This window comes from Mixophyes fleayi, chromosome 4 (assembly GCF_038048845.1).
Source record: "Mixophyes fleayi isolate aMixFle1 chromosome 4, aMixFle1.hap1, whole genome shotgun sequence".
Classification (NCBI taxonomy): Eukaryota; Metazoa; Chordata; class Amphibia; order Anura; family Limnodynastidae; genus Mixophyes; species Mixophyes fleayi.
The window spans coordinates 189,650,105-189,674,358 of NC_134405.1; the positions used below are offsets into that span (position 1 = coordinate 189,650,105).

The 24,254-nt window shown below is 39.2% G+C and overlaps 1 protein-coding gene across 1 annotated transcript in view; it reads left to right on the forward strand.

Moving 5' to 3' along the window:
* The first annotated feature begins 6,750 nt into the window (after nucleotides 1–6,750).
* PPP1R3A (protein phosphatase 1 regulatory subunit 3A) overlaps nucleotides 6,751–24,254 on the forward strand; it is a 63,039-nt gene continuing 45,535 nt past the window's right edge. The window contains exon 1 of the mRNA XM_075209013.1: nucleotides 6,751–7,580. Within this exon, the coding sequence (XP_075065114.1) occupies nucleotides 6,751–7,580 (830 nt within the window). The remainder of the gene's footprint in view (nucleotides 7,581–24,254) is intronic.

Here is a 24,254-nt window from a genome sequence, read left to right on the forward strand (position 1 = left end):
AACTACAGAAATAATTAACGTAGTAATAGAAATGGCAGAAATGGCAGGTCCTCTTTTTTTGGACTGCAAGAATATATTGCTCTATAATATTTTTTATACTTTTTCAATTATTTTTTTATATTTTTTTAATCTTTTTTTTAAATATTTTTTAGAGATTTTTTTTTTTTAAAGATTTTTGGCTGATTAACAAATTGCTATGGACTTATCAGAAACAAATACAGGACAAAAGCACCACTGGACTCAGCAGCACAGACACTGGCCAAAGCACCACTGGAATCAGCAGAACAGAGCACTGGAAAAAGTACTACTGCACCCAGCAGGACAAAGCACCACTTGACTAAATAAATCAGCAGGACAGAGCACTGGACAAAGTACTAGTGCACTCAGCAGGACAAAGCACCACTTTAGTAAAGTTATCAGCAGGACAGAGCACATCAACCTCCCTCTTCACTAACCACAGGGAGAATGAAGATGGCGGCCGCGAGCGGGGCATTTATGAGATCCGAGTCTCGCGAGATCCGATGCGAGACTTGGATGTCATAGCCTCGGTTTGGCTTCATTTGGCGCCCAGAAGTTCCCGAACAGTGCCCAGATCCCGTCGGATCCGCACTGTTCGGGTGGGCTCGGATTAGCGAAATCTGAGCCCGCTCATCTCTAATTATAAGTGATACAGTAGTTTCCAATTTTGACCCTTCTGAGAAGTGGCTGCATTAAATTGCTCTTTTTTCTCACATACTGCTATATGATCTATATCTTTCAACTGAGTATTAGCAAACATTGATTAACTCATCAGAAGGGAGATATGTGGGCTGCATACATAAAATATACAAAATGTGATTAATTAAAAGGTGGCTAAATGCAAAATCAAACAAATAGGTTTCTGGTTTCCAGAATGTAATTTGTTCTTCATCTTTCCCATGCTATATAGCCAACAAGGTGTTGTAGCAATACCCATCAAAGGGCTACAACATCTTAAAATGAACTAGCTTTCCACACAGGTTTTCTCAGCACCGTAGGCCACTTCAGCAATAATTTTTGTCTTAGGATAAATGAGGACCCATATGGAGATGACTGCTGTTAAACGCCGGCCTTGCATTCTCACCACAGCACTTAGTTGAACTTTTCCTCAGACGTTTGAAGTAGCCAATAGGAATGTTGCTGTTTTCTAATCCAATAGAATTGATCACATTATCATTTATCCCATTTTTAGTAAGCATCTCATCTACACCAGAATCAATGGCAATATCTGCAGTAACATTGTCATCTGTCTCTAACTCTGTCTCTAACTCATGACAAGATGTTGGTTGAAGAACATGTGTAGATTCTAATGCAATACTATTTTTGACATCATCATCATCATTACTCACTTCAGGCACAATAGAAGATACCCTTTCCCTGTCACATCCTGATGCCTGGAAAAAAACGTGGTTACTCTCAGCAGATTCTGACACTGTAACATGGGTGGCATTAAAATCATTACACACTTCAGGTACAATTGAATATACCCTTTCCCTGTTACATCCTGGTTTACACAGTTCAGATGCAACTGAACAGACCTTTTCCCTGTCACCTCCTGGTACCTGAGAAAAAACGTTGGTACTCTCAGCTGAGCCCACAACATCATCGGAGGAGACATACTGAGAGAGCATTCTACCTAAATCAGTCCCACGTAACACATTGGCAGGAATATTGTCCGATACCCCTACTTTTTAGGCCCTTTTCAGCACCCCAATCAAGGTAAACCTTGGCCGTAGGCACAGCAAGAGGAATTTCACCCACCTCTTGCACAGAAATACATTTTGCAGGAATGAAGTCTCCTAACCCCACCAGTTCTGAATGCACCAGTGTAACATCAGCACCCGTGTCTTGTTGTAGGTTGTCCTTCTTGCTGCCTTGGGGTTCAACAACACACAGGACGGTTGGAGAAGATTGCAGGGAAGGTACCCCACTGAGGAGGGTGAAGTGTTCTTCTTTTCTGGACAGGTGGTACTGGCTGCATACAAAACATTGGTGGGTGTCACCCAAAACAGACTTTGCCCTCACCCTCCCAAAAGATGAAGGGACAGGGGCTGATGGTGTTGAGGGGCATGGCGTTGATCTTCCTGGCCACCATGCTTTCCAGGCTGACTGCCCTGGTGCAAAAGCCATTCTCTTAGCTGCAGGTGCTCGGGTGACTGTACACTTGTCAACCAATCTAGTTTCTTCCGCAAATTATTCAGGGTCCCAATACACTACCCATTCCTTCACATAAGCAGGGCACAAGGTCAGAAACTGCTCCTGGATCATTAAATCTTTCAGAGCATCAAAGTTTGTGATCTTTAACCCTCCAATCCACTGTTTGAAGGAAGCAGACAGTTGGGTCCATCGCAGGTGGAAGATCTGCAACGGTCTCTAAAGCTTTCACTCACAAACCAGGGGTAAAATACTGTGCCCACTGATCTTTGGACAGTCCATACTGTCGACAAATTTTTTCAAATCCTCGCAAAAAATCATCCAAATGACCATCTTTTTCCAATACAGGGAAATTCTCTGGACGGGGTCTGCTAATACCATCCTCTCTGGTTTCTGGTTGACATTGGAGCTTGGCAAGCTCCAGCTAGTATCTCCTCTCTGCCTCTAGCTTGGCAGCCTCTCTTTCTGCCTGGCGCTCAGATTCATAGAAGCGCATCTCTCCTGGCATTCAGCAGATTTCTTCTGCTGGTACTGCTGTATAAGCTGCATTTTGGTTGTAATGTCAGCTGGCCCCAAATATTTTAGGGCAGTGTGCAAATAAATGACTATAGCAGTGTCTACACTTGACCGATTAGAATCATCAGAAAGTAGCAGTCCATGGTTTTGAGCAATATCCACAGTCAAGTCTACTTCTGAATCCTGGCTGTGCTCTTCCAGGGACAAATCTCCAACTTGGCGCTCATCTCTCTACAAGAGGGCTTCAATCAATTGCTCCTTGCTTTTGCCACTGGTGGGAATCCTTTGCTTCTCACATTGTGCAATCAGCACCTCCTTTGCCATGCGTTTATATGCCGCAGCCATCTCCTCAGTTACATTGCAAAATAAAAGACAGAAAAGAAACAAAAACAGAGGAAAGGGGACTGTTTTGCACGTATGTCTTGAAAAATAATAAGCATTAAGTTTTGTCCTTATGAATACGGCTGCATTCCTCGAAAAGGATACTACCAGTTCTTAAGTGCAGATAATTACTTAAACCCAGCACTTAATGCTCTAAAAAATATTAATATCCCACTGCTGCCACAAATTGTCACAAATAGCCCTCTCTGGCTGCTCCCTGATTTAATATCTTATCATATATTCACACTGTCAAACAATATATCACCTCTAATTTGTCAGGAAATAAAAAAAAACAATTAATACACAATTAACATAACATACACAAGCAAAACAGTTTTAAATAAAGGGATTAAATTCAGAGTATAACTTACAGATAAGTGGTATATTCGGAGTCAAGGGAAATTGGCTTGAAGATAGACAACTTATCAATGAAGATTGATTTCCCAAAAGACTGACAATTTCTTGCAACTGGTCTTAGCTTTTTAAAGACACTTTTACACCTTACCCCACCTCCAGGGGTTGAAGTCTGTGACACTGTGTACAATCACCATTTGCATGCTACCTGATTTACTGCCCAATTCTACTATGTGGCCTAATTTTTCTTTGGTATATCCCAGAAACATAACTTCCCCATCAAAATCACGAGTAATGCGGCCAATTGAATCCCCCCCGTAGAGTGAAAAAATTAGGGATTGTGCGGTAGTCCTTAAGATAAAGATTTGTGTTATGCCCTTTTGCTAGTACTTGTGTGAGTTTATGAAGAGATTGCACTGGTGGTTCGGGGCAATTGCCACCCTCCCCAGCAGGGATGTTCCGTCTGCAGCCGCATATGCGCGGTCCGTGTCTATAGAGACAAGTATGCTGTCCGGACGCTCTCAGAGCATACTTGCCTGCTTGTCTTTGAAAATACGATCTGTGCATAGTGTGCGCCCCCACTAAGAAAAGTCTACATCCGCCCTTGAGAGAGGGTGGTTAGGTTTGAGAGATTGAGTTGACTTGGTTAGGTACTTGTTGAGCTAACACATTGCTACTGTTTTAAGAAGTTTTTTTACATTTATTCCTGTCCATTTTTTTTCATATATTGCAGTTTTAAATCTAGTAATTTGTCAACATTCTGATTGTCGACTTTACAACCCTGTCCACATTTTACTTGTCGAGATTTTAACTGTGTCGTCATTATGACTGTCAACAATATGGTGTTGATATTTTGATTTATGTAGGGGGGACGGGGGACAAAAAATTGCTTTAAATAAATCAGGCAATGCGGCAGTAACGTTTAAATAGCTATGTAGCAAGCAAATGTAATTTGCACACAAGTGTACTGGTGTCTGGACTACTAATAGTATTAGTCACACGGATGTGTAGCATCCGAAATATTAGCATGCCCTTTGTATCATACAGAAAGAATGAGTGCAAGAGGGGCTCTGATCTCCTTTTGTAAGGCTATAGACATGTGACAAGTGTTGTTGCATGCACACTCAATATACCGTTATTGGCCTGAGCAGTGTCAGACTTTGGCATGAAGGGCCCACAAGGGGAATGCAATGGTAGGGTCCAATAAAATAGCATGTGCTTGTTAATGCTTCATATCTATGCACTGCTGAAGGAGCATAGCCAGCAGCCAGAGGCAAGCCGCTAGAGGGGGCATGATCAGTCCATGAAATAAAGTTTAATTTTTCTTTTGGTACACTGCAGCTTCTCGGGGCTGTGCTGCTTCTTCCACCTTAACCACTTTTTTCAAACCCCCCACTGCCGGACTTAAGTCAGTGAAATAGTCATCATGTCAGCCAGGCAATGGAAGGTTTGAAAACAGGAGCTCAAGTGTAAGTAACAGCACAGTGCTGGTGAGCTGCAGTGGTGTCCATATAATGAAAAAGTACCAAACAAATAAATATTATCTTTATTCAATTAAATACATTAAAATGCATTTTATACATTTAATTTTATATATGTTTTAAATATTTTGCACCTGAAAGGTTATTTTTTAATCCTAAAAAATAAAAACAATAATATACTTAAAATTATACATATAAAAATTCTGAACATGCACTTACTTGGATCAAAGTGAATGTAATCTCTTCTATCTCTATGTCACACACAAATGTCTGCAGCATTTTAACTGTTTGCATTTACACACCAGTCCCCGCAGTATATTAACATTTTTCATACACACAGGTCCCTACAATATGCTTACTAACACACACACACAGTACATTAATAATCCCACTTAATGTATCTGTTGACTCGTGGGGGAGACTCACCTGTCTGATTCCAGTAAGTTTAGGCCAATCCCACACTGTGTGTGACATCTTTCTTTGATCATATTAAAAAACAAAAGGAAAATAAAATACAGACTTAAGCAAAGAAGTGGGGTTATACCACCATGGGCAGGACCACCAACTCCGCTACACCCTCCCAAGTCCTCCACTCGTATGCACTACAGGTCTGTGCATGCACAGAAGAGGTCCCCACTTTGCTCTCAGAAAGTGTCTCATCTCAAAGCCCCATAGTGGCCACAACACTTGCAGTGGTGGTAGTTCCACAACTGAGACCAACACTAAAAATAGTAAAATATTTGTTTCTTTTTCAAAAAGTACCGCACATTTATTATAAGGAATAATACATCCTTTATTTTTTAAAAATTCCCCAGAGTTCTGTGGCAAGAGATTGTGACGCAGTTTGAATGTCAGTATGTAATGCATGGTTTTGTCTAGTGATAATAGGAAAGGATTTTGCCAGATATATGCAAAGTCACTTTAAATTTCTGGGCAAATAAAATTTTGTGGTGGAACAGGCCACATATTCAAGTTCCACTTTTGCTTTGCCATTCTGCAGAGTGCGAATCCACACTCTGTTTGTAAATTCACATTTCACATAATTTATCACCTATGAATAGAGCTGGGTTGACAATCAATTCATTCTGCTGTATAGGATGGTTAGGGTAGGTCTGGCAAACCTCAAAGCCAAACTCCACCTGCGAAACATGCAGAATTGCACTGTACGGAAATATTGAATATGTTGGGAAACGGTTGAAAGTTTCTCTACATTAGATCCCAAATACTTATATAGCGTGTTTTTGTTTTAATAGAATGTAAAGGAACATTGCTGGAAATAAAGAGGCAAATACTTGAATTAAGTCATTTGATATTATTTCTAAAGGCTGTTTCCCATTGTCAGAATATTTCTTATCCTCCTGTAAGCACATTCTAACATAAATTACAAGTACACACAACAAGCACATTGAACATATTACATAATAGCTCTCCGTTTAGGGAAGTTAACCTTTAGTAATGTGACTTTTATGTATTTTATAATTACTCCTATAACCAAGAATTCTCAATACGTGAGGATGTGTGTGTTACTACTTCACTATATCATTTACTAAAAACATATCTTTTTCATAAACTACTGAATATATATATATATATATATATATATATATATATATATATATATATAAACTGAGCTGACCGAATAAATGCTGTTTAGAAAATGTGAAAATGAATATACATTTAAAAAATGGTTTGTCTTTTCAGCAAGTAACACTAAGGGTATCAGAACTGAAACCTTTAGGTGGAAGGCCAGCATAGTTTACAAGTCACCACACTTATTAATAGGTCTGACTCCTCTTTGCAATGTCATGTGTAATGTTAATCCTCATCCTAAATCACACAGTCTCAAATGTCAACTGTCAGTAGCTGTCCTACTCTTCTCCTGTACACATCTAAGAGCAAGATGGAGAGTTTTGAAGAAAGTAATGTAAATAAAGATAGACTATTAGAACCACCAAGTTTAACTGATTCTAACTCAGAGGAAGAGGATGTAAAACCTACTATTAAGCCTCGTTTATCTCCGCTTCCCAGAAGACGTAGCTCTGTGTCTTCAGATGAAGGAGACCTTGAACCACCAACGACAGTTACAAGAAAGGTGTCCTTTGCAGACGCATTTGGTTTCGATCTGGTATCTGTTAAAGAATTTGATTCATGGGAAATACCAACTGTGTCCCAAAACTTTGAAATGGAAAGCATTAAAGTTGAGGAATTCTATTTAACACCCAGCTTTATATTACCTCCAGTTGGTGGCATTATGGAAAGACTGTATGCAAAAAAAGTGGCACTGGAATCAGTGGATTTCATACCAGGCACAACATCTATGAAGGGACTTATTCGAGTTCTCAATTTGTCTTATGAAAAACAGATCTACGTGAGAATGTCACTTGATGACTGGCAAAGCTATTATGATCTATTAGCAGAATATGTTCCTGATTCTTGTAATGGGGAGACAGATCAATTTTTCTTCACAATTTCATTAGCGAGTCCCTATCAAAAAGAAGGAGCCACCCTGGAATTCTCTATATGCTATGAAACAGCAGTTGGTACATTTTGGGAGAACAATGAAGGACGTAATTATGTATTAACATGTGAAAAAAAGGAATGTCTTGTGGAAGTAGAAAAGCCTTCAGAGGATGTAACAGAAAAAAATAAGAAAAGTTGTTTAAAGCCTGTAACAAGGTAAGTCTGGCATCTGTACAGCAAATACAAATATAATATTGTATGTTAACTTGTGCAGACTTATTGTCTGCCTATGTGGTCATATTGAACTCTTACTTATACCAAACATTTAAAGCAATATTGTACCAAACCTTTTGTATTATTACCCAGTGTTTCTGAATACAATAGTTTAAAACACTGGATGAGTAAATGTATTATAATCTTTTGTACTGTATTCTATTATCGACAGTAATAACCTCACCACTGATATAAAATAGGGGGAAATGATTCATCAAGTATTACTGTGGAGCTTGTACTGCCATAAGGTTTGTTCTCTTTGTTTATATTAACTTTTGTTTGTTACACAAATGTAGCTGAAAATTTGCACAAATTGAGTTTCATAGTGGAAAAAGGCCTTTGTGTAGTTCTGGTGATAAAAATCTTCTAGTTTCACTTTTGCTCGTGTAGACTGGTATTCCTGAATTGTATCTGTAAATGCTGCAGAATCTGCAGTCTCTATATAACATTGAGTATTCTGTCTGCTCTGTGATGTGGTTTGAATTCCAAGAGGAACAGAAAATGATAGGGGGAATTCTACACACAAAACTTAAGGCCCAATTTTGTTAAAGAAATGTGAGAAATTGTAATGAATATTCTGTTTTGAGAATGTTGCTGTTTTCTATTTAAAACTGAGGAGTTTTTGACACAATACAAATTGTGCACCTGCATTGTTACTGCTGTTTGAGGAGGAATCAAGATTCACTGCAGTTCATTTTCCAGAGGTGCACAGTCCTGACAATACAATTTTTGAATGCTGATTCTGTTTCGCCTTTATGCATGTATAGTGTCATAAATAAATAATTAAAAAGCAAACGTGACTTGCCCCCAATATTCTCAACCAACCCCAGTGCTAGACAGCTTTGGTTGCTTGCCACTTAACAGAAAACCATAGTACAAACCAGTCCAAGGCTGGTCAGCAGAGAGCTAGTGCCTCTATGGGCTTGGAGTGGAAATAACAGCATGACCCCACCCCCCACACAGATGCTACCAGCCACTCCCTGAAAGTGCTCTAACCAAGCTGAGCTGTGGTAGTTGGAGTAATTAACAAGGTTGGGATCCATGTTTATATGTTAGGGAATTTACACTGTAAGCTCTAATGGGGCAGGGACTGATGTGAATGAGTTCTCTGTACAGCGCTGCGAAATCAGTGGCGCTATATAAATAAATGATGATGATGGATTGGCAAGTATAATTGGCAGTATAATCAACAGGGGTCCCTAAGACAAATAAACTTAACTGAATAAACAACTCACCAAATGTTATTAAATGGTTGCATTTTGGGCAGAACAAAAATGATAGAAGGCTTAAGGCCAAATTCCACTGGCAAAATGTGCAGAATATTACAGCCAAATGCAGCATAAGGTGAATATTTGGAGAAACAGTTTGGACATTTTGCTCCTGTAGTAAGCAGAAAGTGAGATAAACAGAAATACCCTTTTCTTTTTGAGGAAGGGGGTGTTATATTGAAATGTTGATGGCACCAACAGAACAAAGTTCAGGCATTCATTGGAACTATGGCTCTAAATTATCTTACAATTGTAATGATCAAACTATCACTATTATTTTAATACAATATATTATTTTTAGAACTGATTAAAATGTTGCTAGTATGGACAAAATGTATTGTATTAGTTTTATGATTTTTTAGTAAATGTACTAGTAGAGATGTCCCTGCTGCATTCTTACGCACACAAAAGAACAATCTTGTTTTTGCACTCCTCCACAAAACTAGGTTCTCTGGAGCAATTACTCCTGCAAAGAATGGCATAACTCTGTCCAACTCCTCCCATGCAACCGTCTGCTTCTGCATAAATGCTGTCATCTTGCTCAGCATGCACCATGTGATGTTCTCAAAGATGTTTTGTGCTTCCCCCTCTTTTGTGCTTTGTAAATGATCTCCTACATATGTAGACTTTTGATTGTTTTATTACTACTGTAATTGTTTTTGTCATAGGAGTCATTAATCATCAATTATCTATAATATAAATGTCTAGTGGCGTGTGTTAGTCTGTCTGTGTGTGTGTGTGTGTGTGTGTGTGTGGAAAAAATAAAACCAAGCTGCAGCGCCACCTGCTGGGCGGAGTTATACACTGACCTACTAAATTCTTAGTGTGTGTGTAAAACAAAATTCAGAAAGGGCTGAAATTTGGTATACTAAGATGTTTATAATTTGTTAATTTAATTTGTTAATTGTTAAAAGTGTTTATAAAGATTTAAAAAAATATATATATATTTCTTGAAGGAGAAGTGACAGTTGGGAGTGGTTGGTGGTTGCCGGGGGTGACAGTGGGGAGTGGTTGGTGGTTGCCGGGGGTGACAGAGCGAGAGGAGTGTGATACTCAGGACCGCTGAGAGAGATCCCTGTGTCTGGATAGACATCTGGATAGATGTGGCGATGAAAATGAAGGATGAGGTGATGGAGAAGAATGATGAGGTGGTGACATGTGGACAAAACCACGTTTAAAAAGGGCGCTTGCGTCGGGAAGTAACGCTCTTCCCCTGAGGAGGCCTGGGCTATGGCCCAAATGCATGACAAGAACCTTTTTAACACCTTAAGTAGCTTGATTTGACTAGAATGCATGAGTATCATGCACGGGTTAAATTGTCTAATATATATAAGCCTAGCGGCGTGTGTTAGTGTGTGTGTGGAAAAAACTATTTTCTCTGAAAGGGCTCATCCAATTGACCTGAAATTTGGTATACTGACATTATTTGACAACAAAATTATAATAGTGAAGTCAGTTAACTTCCATCATCCCCCCTTCCCCCCGTGGGAGGGTAGAAAAGGCTAAATTTACGAGTTGAGGGCTCAAACTCTTGACCGTGTGGGTAATTATTTACCAGAGCCTGTGTTTGGTCATGGACAATTGTATGTCGCATTTTCACGAGTACGGAGAAGCAGTGATGTGAAAGTGCAGGTTATGAATACTGCCCTTCAAGGAAGACTGATTGAGCACAGCGATAAGGTGTTTAGCAGAAACGTTGTGTATCGAGAGGTTTTAGAACAGTAAGACGATGGAGATTAAGGATGTGGCGATGAAGATGAAGGATGAGGTGATGGAGAAGAATGATGAGGTGGTAACATGTGGACAAAATCACGTTAAAAAAGGGCGCTGACGTCGGGAAGTAACGCTCTTCCCCTGAGGAGGCCTGGCCTAGCCCCAAATGCATGACAAGAACCTTTTTAACACCTTAAGTAGCTTGATTTGACTAGAATGCATGAGTATCATGCATGGGTTAACTTGTCATTAATCTACTCTTAGCTTACTTATACCTCTACCATCTCTCGTATTGAGAGTTCCAAACTTTGAAGCTGTAAAATTAGTCCATTTCAATGAGTTTATTTTTATGACCACTGCCTCCAGGATATTGACTCATGTAGCGTAGGATGGAAATATAAATTTATACTACAAAGTCCAGATACCCAAATTACAACAGTTTTATGTGAAAAATCAGAAGCTTTGTTGGGTAAAGTGTGCCTAGAAAGTTTTTTTTTTTACCTTGAAGGTGGAAATAGCCCTGTACTACTCTGTGCAGCAAGAAACACCATTAAAAATGCATTTTTTTCCACCTCTATTTCTATAATCTCACTCCACAAAATAAAATCACATGCACTGCACAAATGTTATTTTAATCATTTGTCATTTGTATGCTATCAAAAATTTGCTGCTATCGTGTAGTGATACTGGCTAGTGGCTACACCTCATAGGCTTCCAAATATTCTCTTATTAGCCCTGTTGTCTCTGTGTCTGTATGCTGAATGAACCTATGTACTGGAAAGGTCTTCCTCATTTTATCAGACTGTCCTCTAGACTCAGTACTTTAAGGTGCTTATTGTATTTGCTAGCTATCCTTACCTCTAGACCCCACTATTAAGCTCTCATCTCCACATAATTCCTCAACTACACTTTGCTGTATATTTCCCCTTTACCACCTTTCCCTTCAAAAGCACTCTATTTCTGTGATGATACAGATACTGTCAGGGTGGTGGGTTCTTTCAGTACTCCAGAGCATGTGACAATTTTACAGCTTTATATTTCTATAATTAGCTGGTCCAGTGCTCGGTACATTTCTCTATGCCCTTTGTATCACTTCCAACATTTCCTGTTAGAGTATGACCTCTACCAAGCTTGGCTTCTACAGTATCTATTTCAGGTTATATTCTAGTATTGTGAAGGAATTATTTGTAGTGCAGGGCAGCCCCTCCTTAAACTCCTTGTTTCAGACAGCAAAATCACTCGTTAACCTGCATTTTTATGGATAAATTCTTAAAAAGAGAGATTAGATATATAATTTAGATTTTTTTTATGTCTAAGTCAGGCATTTTGTTTTCATGTCAGTAGGTTGGAGATGTGATTAAATCTCAAAAATGAATTACCTACTTGAAATAGTGTGTGTGAATGAACCGCAGAGATGTTAAAGGAAGCACTGTTTATAGTTCAATCAATCTAGATATTAACCCTCTCATCACCAACATCCCATCTAATTTACTTTACACCAAGTACATTGCTTAATCCTGACTTCTGCACATCCTGATTAAATACAGAAACAAGTAATGGTGCCTGTCTTCACCTTTTATTGCAGCTTCAATGTGTTATAATTTCAATTGTCTAGCATTCTCTCCTGAACACATTTGATGTGTTGTGTTAATATCTGCTATCTGACCACTTGTATAAGAGCAAGTAAGGCTTTGTAGCAGCTACACGGATAATCAGTAACATATGCAGATGCAGAGTAGTAACTAGATATTTAAAAGCCCCGGGCAAGAGAGCATACTACACCCCCCTCCATAGGTCTTGGTGGGAGGATATTCTGCTGGGGAGCCATAGCCATCATACGGATGGGAATGTGCCTAGCCTATGCTGTAGCTATTAATCACTTCCAGGAAAGCTGAGCATTTAGTGAACAATCTAGGCCTTCCTCCTCTTAAACCAGTCTCCTACCACACAATCAGTCCCAGAATAATAATTAATAGTAAATATGCCTTTTCTCCCCATACAGCAACAGCATTAAATTAATGGCACCCATATTTAATAATTGGGCCTCCTTCCCCCTAACCAGCTGACATTAAATTAATAGTTAAAAAAAAAAATAACATTGGGATAGCATTTTCTAATGAGGGTGAGGGGAGTTTGAATGCTTCCACAGACCCTAAGAGGTTGTCTCAGTACCCCTAGTGTTTCACAAAATACATAATAGTTGTCTGGGAAAGTGGCGCAATGTGCAAGGGTAGGAATAGGGTAGGGTCGCCAGTATTTGTTCCACATAATTTACAGGGCAATCTGTGCTTCAAGCAAAGCAATACTGGTAAACATTAGGTTTAAAATCAGTAGATGATATTGGCCAGTTACATTCTATAATCTAATAATACACTCAGTATAGATAAAGTCCATATATATTTTTAAGTATTTCTCTCTGCCACTGGCCAGGGACTCCTGTCTAGATTCTGTGTATGGAGGAGGCAAAATGGTAGCAACCACTGCAGCTGTTCCTCCTGTCCACTGACAGGGAGATTCCATGACGTCAGATTGATTTTTGTGGTGTCAGAATTTGGTTGTGAGTTACCTACGCGTTTCATCATTACTGACTTCATCACGGAAGGCTTTGTTACGTGGATGGCATGTTTAAATAGTTCAGTTGTCCAATCAAATTGAGTTCCAATCATGTACAGGATCTGACAGACACCCAACATGAGTGAGGGATATATATATAATATGCAATTCCAAATTGGATTAAATATTAATCTACAGACTTTTGTTAAACTATACATGACTTTAATCATATAAAATGGTCACTATGGGATAAATGTATAAATCTCCGGATTCTTGCTTAAATTTAAAGCGGCGCTGCCTTGTAAAGGGAAACTTCCCTTTACAAGGCAGCGCCGTTTTAAATTTAAGCGCTGAAGATGCCGAACTCGCGGGAGTTCAAGAATCCGGAGATTAATACATTTACCCCATGTAGGCTAGTGTACCATTTAATAGAAAACACCCCTATGTGAGGCATAAAGTTACATAATTATTTTTTAGTATAAATCTCTTGAAAGGTCACTATCAAAAAATGTAAAGAATTTATTTATATTTATCTGTTGACATTGAAGGTATGTTTTTCACAAACTGCAACTGAAGCACTCATAGTTTCAAATGCACCCACACTTCTTGAATTTGAGAGAATAATAACAACGGTATGTTCAGAAAAAGGAGACACACTACGAGTGACGAAAGCATTACACTTTTATACTTTAAAAGGAAGACATTTGGAAATTATAAAAGTATTTTATTTAAAATGAAGCATGTCTAATTTAGCATGTTTACCATGCACAAAGTATATAGTATCAATGTAGAATCCACTGTCTAGGATCCACCTGTCACCATAGCACTAATCATGGAAATCACATTACATTTTTTAAGAGTATGGCCTCTATGCGCATAATGCTTGGAACCCTGTGCATGCATATGAGTACAGATGATTGTTTGCTGTCTGACAGTTAAACATGTTATTTAGAATTTTGTGAATTTACAACAGTTGGAAGTATAACTGATATAAGGGATTTAGTCAAGTATGTAGATTGAGAATGTGGATAAAACCTTTATTAACAATAAGCAGCCAGACCACGTGCACATATGGAACTGAATTTGATTGGACAACTGAACAATTTAAACATGCCATCCACGTAACGAAGCCTCCCCTGATGAAGTCAGCAATGACGAAATGCGTAGGGTACTCACGGCCGAAATCTGACACCACAAAGATCATTCTGACATCACGGAATCTCCATGTCAGTAGACAGAAGGAGCAGCTGCAGTGGTTGCGATCATACTGCCTCCTCCATACACAGAATCTCTGAACAGCGGCAGAGAGAAATACATACAAACGTATGGACTTTACCTACACTACTGAAATGTGAGTGTATTTTTTAAGTTTACTTTAAATAAATAATTTTAACAAACGGTATTTCATGGTATACAATCCTCTCTTTCCCTTTCATGCAAGGTGATGGTGCTAGCGAAATGAGAAGGATTGAGGATAATCAGCAAACACACTGGGGAAAGTGAATTGTGAAATTTAACCACACCTAGCTGTTTTATCTATATATTACAGCTGACACCTCAATAACCTGAGCTGGACAAAGTGAATGTTTAAACTTTTTCTCAGTAGTAAGTCTCTTATGAAGTCAGTGAACATTGCATTGGATTGAAGTAATAGAATTATTGGAAGGAGCCTGAAAGAAAAATTAAAATTTGGCTTTAGGGTGCCTTTGCAAGTTTAAAAGTATTAAGCAGCATTTGTACATTTCTGTATTTCCATATTACTCTGTTTAAATCAGACAATTTCATTCTTATTTATATAAACTTTGGAGTTTAAACAGGATGATTTCAGATTCATATATATTTTGATGCTACATTATTCACTGGAGAGAGCAAATTAAAGAAAATGAGTAACTTTGTACCCTAGCAAAACCATGTTGCATTGGATGGGGAGGTAAATTTAAAACGTGGGGATGAATTTATAGTTGGGATAGGGAATGTTCTAGATCAACTTAAAATTTCAGTGTAAAATTAAAGCTATCAAGTATTTGTGTGCCATATAAAAAACAACCAGTATTTTCCCTATGTGCAAAATAATAAACTAATTTGCACCCCTTTGTATTGTAACATGGTTTGTCCAGGATCAAATTTACTCCTGTTCTTGCCTTGCTCTCCTTAATGACTCAGACCCTGTAACTGTCCAATATTCATCTACTGATTTTAGACTTAATGTTTTGCCATTCTAGCAGATTTCCCTTTAAATTAAATGGAACAAATACTGACAACCATCCCCTATTCCTACCTTTGCCCATTGCGCTTATTTCCCAGACAATTATTATGTATTAAATTAATAGTGTTTATGTTTAATAAATAAGCCTCCTTCCTCCCAACCAGCCTCCACATTAAATTAATAATATTCCCATTTAATTAATAGATATATCCTCTCCACCAGCCCTGATATTAAATTAATAACATTCCCATTTACTAAGATTGCCTATTTCCCCCACCAGCTCCAAAATCAAATTAATAGCCTATACATTTCCTCCATTTTAATTGAGACTATAATTGCTAATAAAGACATCACCACCTTTTGAATAATGTTTTCTCCAGCCACATATACCCTCCCCTGTTTACTTCAACCTCCTGCCCCCCCTCATTATTATTATTATTATCGTTTATTTGTAGGGCGCCACAAGGTTTCCGCAGCGCCGCACACAGTATAAACAGTAGACTATACAGTAGACTATACAGGGTAGAACAGTACAGAACAATAAACACACAGTACCAGTACTTCAGAAACTCCGGGAGGGCAGATACAGTAGAGACAGAGCAGAAGAACAGGTATGGAGACTGGAGGGAAGAGGGCCCTGCTCATTTGAGCTTACATCCTAAGGGAGGGTAAACAAAGTCAGGCAGAAAAGGGAGCCAGTGAATCAAAGGGGGAGAGAGAAGAGGGGTCAAGGGAGGATGAGCAGAAGAGATGAGAAGTTAAAGAGAAGGTTGGTAGGCCTTAAGGAACAGGTGAGTTTTAAGTGCCCGTTTGAAGGAGCACAGATTGGGAGAGAGACGGATGGAGCGAGGGAGGTCATTCCAGTGAAGGGGGGCAGCACGGGAGAAGTCTTGGATTCGAGAGTGGGAAGAGGTGATCAGAGTGGAGGAGAGGCGGCGATCATTGGCTGAGCGCAGGGAGCGGGCAGGAGTGTGAATGGAGAGGAGGTTAGAGATATAAGGGGCAGTAGACTGGGAGAGAGCCTTGTAAGTGGCGGTAAGGAATTTAAAAAGGATTCTGTAGGGGAAGGGGAGCCAGTGTAAGGCGAGACAAAGTGGAGAGGCGGAGGAGGAGCGGCGTGAGAGGAAGATGAGTCCTGCAGCCGCATTGAGTATAGAGCGGAGGGGGGCAAGGTGGGAGTGGGGGAGGCCAGTAAGGAGAAGGTTGCAGTATTCGAGGTGGGAGATGATGAGAGCGTGGATGATAGTTTTGGTGGCACCCTCAATGTCTCTTGCCACTTATCACCTCTGATCTCTCTAGCCAGTTTTCCCCTCTGTTCTCTCCCGCCACTCCTCCCGTTTTCTCCCACCATTTGTCCCCCTGTTCTCTCCAGCAACCCTGCCCCCCTGTTCTCTCCAGCCACTTCTAGCCCTCTATTCTGTGCAGCCAATTACCCCCACCCCGCTTTGCACTGCAGCCACTTCTGTCCCCTGTTTTCTTCTCTCTCCCCCTATTCGCTGCAGCGACCTCTCACCCTGTTCTCTGCAAACACTTCTCCCGTCCTGTTCCCTGCAACCCCTTCTTTAGACCCTTTTCTCTCCAGCCATTTCCGTCTCCCCCATGTTCTATACACCACTCTCCCTCTGTTTTCTATGAAGTATTCTAAATAGCTTTTCTACATCTTTACTCTTATAATCTGCTTCTCTGCTTCTTCTTCTTTATCTTCTTCCTGGCTTTGCTCGGCTCCAATAGCGGGAGGGCGTCTGTTGCATCCCAGAAAATTATCCTCACATGTATTTGTCTCATTCTCCTTTCAATTTTTCACATTTTAATCATCAGAGACTCCAATAGGTCTTATCTTTTTTACTACTAATTGATTCAATAGTAATGTGTTGTATGGAACAGCTCATTTTCCATCCGATGCAAGGACTCGCGATCTGGGGAAAATCTCTAGTTAGATCACATGGTGGCATCATTGGTATCTTCTTTTCAGCACTATTGTATTGTACAAACAGCATTCCATTTTTGATTGGTGTTTTCTAAAGCCAAAACCAAGCCAAACATATCCGGGCCCAATTACTGCACCATAAAGCTATCAGTGGTCAGGAGATAAGGGCTCATACTCCTGCCTCATTTCCATTACTACGCTTTCTCAACTTCTTTATGACAAATGTTAATCTACAGTATAGTATCAGGAAATGCAACATATCTAATTGTTATTTGGTGTTAAGTGGTTAAACATGTTAAAAAACATAATTATTTTTGTCAAGAATATAATTTAAAAAAAACCTCATCATGTCCTACACAGTTATCTAGGCAACTAGACGAGTATGCACTTGGAGTCAGTTTTGCTAAATAAAGGCTGAACATATCTATCTAACCTATCTGAAAACAAGAATGGCCTTGGGTAATTGCCTTCTTTATCAGCCATGAAAATTATGCATTGTAAATTGAGCGACTCAAGTTTAAAATAAAGAAATTCATAGAAATGATTAGATTCACCTTCCAATCATCACAATGTTACTAGAAATTGTATTTAAATGCGGTCATCTGTGTATCTGTCATTATGCCTTATAAGTACATAAATTAAGATATAATAAAGACCATATAAATTACAATAGCATTGCCTCATGGTCAGGTCTTGTCGGTGGGGTGCTATATCTTTCAAGTACCAATGGAACATGAACCCAAATTCTGCCATGTATCCATCCAGTACAGTGATTGCCAACCTTTGTCCATCTCCTGTCACAGATGCTACATTTTATTTTTACATGACACACCATTTTAAAATATTATAATAGATAAAATCAGAATCATGGATAGATGTTTGTGAGATTGATACCCCTGAATTTGTTTCACATATTCAGCCTGTCATTATATAAACATGTCCTGCCACCGTGCTTGGGAAGCACTTGTCTGCAATATTTATCTCTACTCTTATGTTACTAATATTTAAGAAACAAATATACATTAAAAAAAATATTTTTTAAGTCTGAAATTTGAATATCTATCTATCTATCTATCTATCTATCTATCTATCTATCTATCTATCTATCTATCTATCTATCTATCTATCTATACACACAATAAGCAGTAAAACTCATTTTCTGTACTTACATGTATATTATATAGCAGATAAGATCTTCTTGCTTCTGGGAGCATATTATATGCTGATTTTGCATCCTACTTATAAAGTACATCCTAGAAAAGAGTCACCTCCATGTTCTTTTATACATTATTTTATAATCTATTGCACCTATTTACTTGATTATAATTTAGAATTATGTTTTGTTTTATTTTTCTTTATTCTTTCTTTTCCATTGTCATTATTTCCATTCTAATATTAACACAATTCACTTTGGATAGTCAGTGTTAATTGCACTTAGTTGGAAAGGCGATAGAAGGGAATAAATGGATCTTTTATGATATTGTTTTAGCACTGCCAAATGAGAAAACAATATTCTGAAAACAACTTAAACAGCTTAAAGTTGTTTTTTTAAAGCATCCATTTCTATTATGCATTTAAAGAAAAAAAGATGCCTCTACTTCAGTTAAAGCATAATTAGATTTTCATGACATGGGAAGTACAATCACTGACATTGTAATAATGTAGGCAGCAAAGATTTTTCACACCCTTCGCGCAGTCTGACCCATCACAAGATGCTTTCCTACTAATAAGTGATTCCTTTGAGCTGAAAGGATTATAGATATGGTGATAATTCTATTTGAATAACTCCTTTTTGAAGCATACAACAATCTCATTTACTTTGTAAAGACACAAATGTGTCATTGGCTCTTTTATTTCTAAATCACTATTTCTTTGTTGTTAAAATGCCTTTGTTTTTCATTTAATAGTTGCAGGTCTAACCTTATAATGTCCTTGTTTATGCAATCTCGAGGAGGGAGAGACCAACCTGAGTTGCTTTGTAACTATTCATCTGTATTATACTTTTGTTGCAAATGTTTATGATGCATATATTTTTTACTTTTTGATAATAATGTTGTAAGTAACAAAAACAAAATGTATACATAAGTTATTCAAAACTAAAGCAAATACATAATATATTGCTATAAATGCAATGTACAGACACATATTGGCAATATTAAGAGACAACTCCAAATAAATTTCTATTACAGAGAAATTGACGGTTGCAGTAATGTTATTTTATTATTTTCAAACTGATTTAAAATAGAAATGCTCGGGCTCGTTTTTTCTGAAAATCGAGCCCAACCGAACATCGCTTATCGAGTACCGAGCTGAGCCTGCTCGGTACTTGTGCACGCCCTCGGAACTGAAAGCGAGGCAAAATGTCATTGTCGCTTCATCGGATCTTGCAAGTTTTGGATTCTATACGTATTGCCCTCCATGGAGATCCAGCGCCAATTCACAGAGAGACACAAAAGGGGTAGCAGGGTTCTTGGCAATTGGGCAGCGTGATTAATGAAAGAGAAAGAGGGGGGCTGGCAGTGTTTTTAAAAGTCTCCAGTGACATTGTACTGTGCCATAGCTCACCCAGTAACAGGAGAGGTGGCAGTGTTCAGTGCTCACACAGAAATAATAGGGCTGGCAGTGTTCTTAAAAGTCTCCAGTCACATTGTACTGTGCCATAGCTCATAAAGAAACAGGAGGGGTGGCAGTGTCCTTGTCACTCACCAGTCTCCAGTCACATTTTCTTGTCACTCTCTAGTCTCAGTGCTGGTCACCAGGGCCATCTTAACAACATTATGGGCTCCCGGTCAAAGCAGTGCACCGGGGTCCCTAGATATAGATATAGATATATAGATGTATACAGATACAGATATAGATATAGATATAGAGAGATAGAGATAGATAGATGTACTTGCTCAGTGTCCCTTGTAGGTTTTTTTTGCAGGTTTTTTTCTTTTGCAGGATTATTTATTCTCATTAAGAGCCGTGCCTATGGGGCCCCCTTGCCTGTGGGGCCCCCGGGCAGCTGCCCATCGTGCCCAATGGAAAAGATGGCCCTGCTGGTCACCAGAAACAGGAGTACCAGTGTTCTTTGTCACTCTCCAGTCTTCAGTCACATTGTTTTGTCGTTCTCCAGTTTCCAGCCACATTGCTCTGTGTCATCAATATGGATTCACATCAGTCCACAGAAGACCAGGAGCACCAAGCAGCTGCTGGCACCAGTCATGTTTATACTAATCCCTCTATGTCATGTTCTGAAGCTTATGTTCAAGTGCCTTGTGGTTTTAAGTCAGGGAAACAAAAATGTAAAAAAAAAGCTTTTACCTTTTTAAAGAAAAAAACATCTCTCTAATAAAGTTGAAAGTTTACTGTAGAAAAACATAAAATTGCCAACATGCCATTCTAAAAAAAATTCAAAAATATTAACAAGCATACCAGCATCAGCTAGCTCCCTTCTTTCATCCAGATCCCAGAACCTGCAATCTACACTGTCATCATCCTCACCCTCATCAGTGTGTACATCATCCTCACACAATACTAATTCATTCCCGCTGGAATCCTCCATTATAGAAGTCTCTGTACATTGATGTAATCCCTGGTAATGGCCTTCCTCGTGGAATTTGTAGTTAATTTTACGACAGACCTGTATCGATTTTTTGGCAATTCTTTTACACCAGACCAAATGTCAAAATGTTGTGCTGACTCATCTGCATCCTCACTGGGTGTCTTGGGAAAGCTAAGATTTTTCTAGCACCAATTACCAAAGAAACTGAGGGAGGAGACGTTGTCGTGTCATGTACCACTTGAGCTGTCAGCTTGCTGACCAGAAGCTCATTGCATCTCTTGAGATCTGGGTCAGTTGGAAAGAAAGAGAAGACATAGCTCTTAAACTTAGGATCATGCACAGTTGCCAAAATGTAGTCATCCGATTTCAAAATGTTGATAACTCTCGTATCCTGGTGAAGCAAATAAAGTACTTGATTTACAAGTCATACATAGTTAGCAGAATTGCTTAGTTTTATCTCCTCCTTCAATTTCTAGCTGCTTTTCCAAAAGTCTAATTAGGGGAATCACTTGACTCAAGCAGTGTCTGAACTCACTTCACAGGGGACTTCTTAGAGTGGTTTCATCACCCTGCACAACATGAAAAGTATTCTCCACTACACTGGACTAAAGTGTATTACCCCTCAAATTCCATTCTTCTTGCAGCAGCTGCATGCTGTTGCAGAATGCCGAAAATGACCCGAATTATTTCGGGACAGCATCTCCTGCATGTCACTATCATTTTTTTTAAAAAGCTCTGTTACACCAAATTGATTGTGTTAGCAAAACAGGGAATGTAATGCTTTCACAATATTGGTGGCGTTATAAGAGATGACATATCCTCAGGATAGTCTATGCGGGATAAGTCATGTTGCAATGACATCCCTTAGTATTTCAAACAGGTTGTCAGTGGTATGCCTCTCAGTGTAGCCGGTGATACACAAACGTAGGATACCACTTTGTATTTGCAACAGGATGAAGGGGATATTTGTGTAGCTGACGAGGGCGTTAATGAGGATGTTGGTGAGGATGATGTTGTTTGTGTAAGTCCTGCACCAGTGGAAGCCATTCTTGCCAGTGATAAGAAGAAGGCCATTATCATGCCTGGGCATAAGACCAAGAAATCCACCTTTTATGTGTGGAATTAATATTACCCAATCCTGACAACAGTTGTCTAGTCATTTGTAGCATTTTAAAGCCACACCGACAACACCTTCCTCATCAATATCCTCACTAGTAATCGGAGTTAGTCCTGCATCCCAGTTACTAAGGCGAGATGACTTCTACCTTATCCAGGATTCCTCTGAAGAATTCTTGAGCATTAGTACCGCTGCTTCTGCTGGGGTGGCTCTTTAACCCAGAAGTAGACCAAGAAGAAGACTACTAGTAGTTTATAATAATTGACTGTTAAACAATCCTTTGCAAGAGGAAGCAAGTATGAAAACAGTCACCCAGTTGCAAAGCGCATCACAGATGCCATGGCGACTATGCTAATATTAGATCTGCGTCCAATATTCACAATTAATGCAGCTGTTTTTAGACAGTTAATTGAGATCCTGTGTCCCCGTTACCAAATTCCATCACAACACCATTTTACTAGAAAAGCAATTCCTCACCTCTACCAGAAGGTTTCATATAATGTAATTATTGGGCTACAAAATGCCATTCTACTCACTGTACACTTAACCACAGATACGTGGACAAGCGGAACTGGAGAAAAGCCCACTGAGTTGGTGAATTGCCTCCAGCAGCAAGAACAGCAGCAGCATCTACACAACAGCACCAGATTTTTCAGAGGCAGGCTACTCTGTATATCACTGGCTTTACTAAGAGGCATACCGATGACAGCCTGTTTGAAAAACTAAGGGATGTCATTGCAACATGGCTTATCCCGTTTAGACTCTCCTGAGGATATGTCATTTCTGATAACGCCACCAATATTGTGAGAGCATTACAGCTGAGTGAAATCCTTCACATTCCCTGTTTTGTTCACAGGGTGGTACAGAACTTTTTGAAAAATGAGAGTGACGTGCAGGAGATGCTGTCTGTGGCCTAAAGAATTTCGGGACATTTTCGTCATTCTGCAACAGCATGTAGCAAATTGCAGCAGCTGCAAGAACAATTTATTTTGCCCTGCCACCAACTGAAGCAAAAGGTGGTAACAAGGGGGAGTTCCACACTTTATATGCTTGTGAGGATGGAGGAACAGCAAAAAGCCATCCACACTTACTCCACAAGCCATGACATTGGGAAATGAGGGGGAATGTATTTTAGTCCAGCGCAATGGAGTATACTTTCCGTGTTGTGCAAGGTGCTGAAACCATTCGAAGTAGTCACCTGTGAAATGAGTTCAGACATTGCTAGCTTGTGCAAAGTGATTCCCTTAATTAGACTTTTGAAAAGAAACTTGAGAAATTAAAGGAGGACATGAAACAAAGCAATTACGCTATGTATGTCGGACTTGTAGATGAAGTACTTTAATCGCTTTACCAGGATCAAAGAGTTATCAACATCTTGAAATCGGGTCACAACATTTTGGCGAATTTGTTTGATCCTAGGTTTCAGAGCTATGTCTTCTCTTTATTTCCAACTGTCCCAAATCATAAGAGATGCAATGAGCTCCTGGTGAGCAAGTTTACAGCTGAGGGGGTACGTGACACGACGGGATCCTCTCCTTCAGTTTCTCAGGCTACTGCTGCTAGGAAAAGTCTAAGCTTTTCCAAGAGACCCAGGGATGAAGCAGATGATTCAGCAGAACATTTTGACATCTGGTCTGGTCTAAAAGAATTGCCCAAAAATCGTAGCACCTCTGCCGTAACGCCACCTGATCCTACTATCAACATCCAAAGAATGGTGGAGGATTATTCTAATGACAGCATAGAAATATACACGTCAGACAGTCCCTTTACATGCTGGGAGGAAAACAAGGCAATTTGGAGTCCCATGTACAAACTCGCTTTGCAATACCTAAGCTGCCCACCCTCCAGTGTGTAATCGGAAAGAGTTTTCAGCACAGCCGAGAACTTTGTCAGCGATCGGTGTAGGAAGCTACTTCCTTAAAATGAGGAAAAGATGATGTTCATCAAACGAACTAGAAATTCCACGAGGAAAGCCTTTACTGGCATTTGCATCAAAGTACAGAGGCTTCTGTAATGGTAGGATCACTAATAAATAACTCTTGGCATAAATGTATTTAAAGGAAACAGCGCAGGGCGCTTATTTATATCATTGTAATGTACTGATTTTACTATATCGTGTGGCATTTTGTATAGTAAAAAGCATTCTGAGGTTTTGATTTTTGATGCAATAAGCATTTGTTGAGGAAGTCTATTGTATAGCTTTGAGAGGAAGTCCTCATTAAGGCTAATTAAGTCTATTCATGTCAGCAACCAACATGTCCTTTTTAGTCTAAATGCACCACAGGA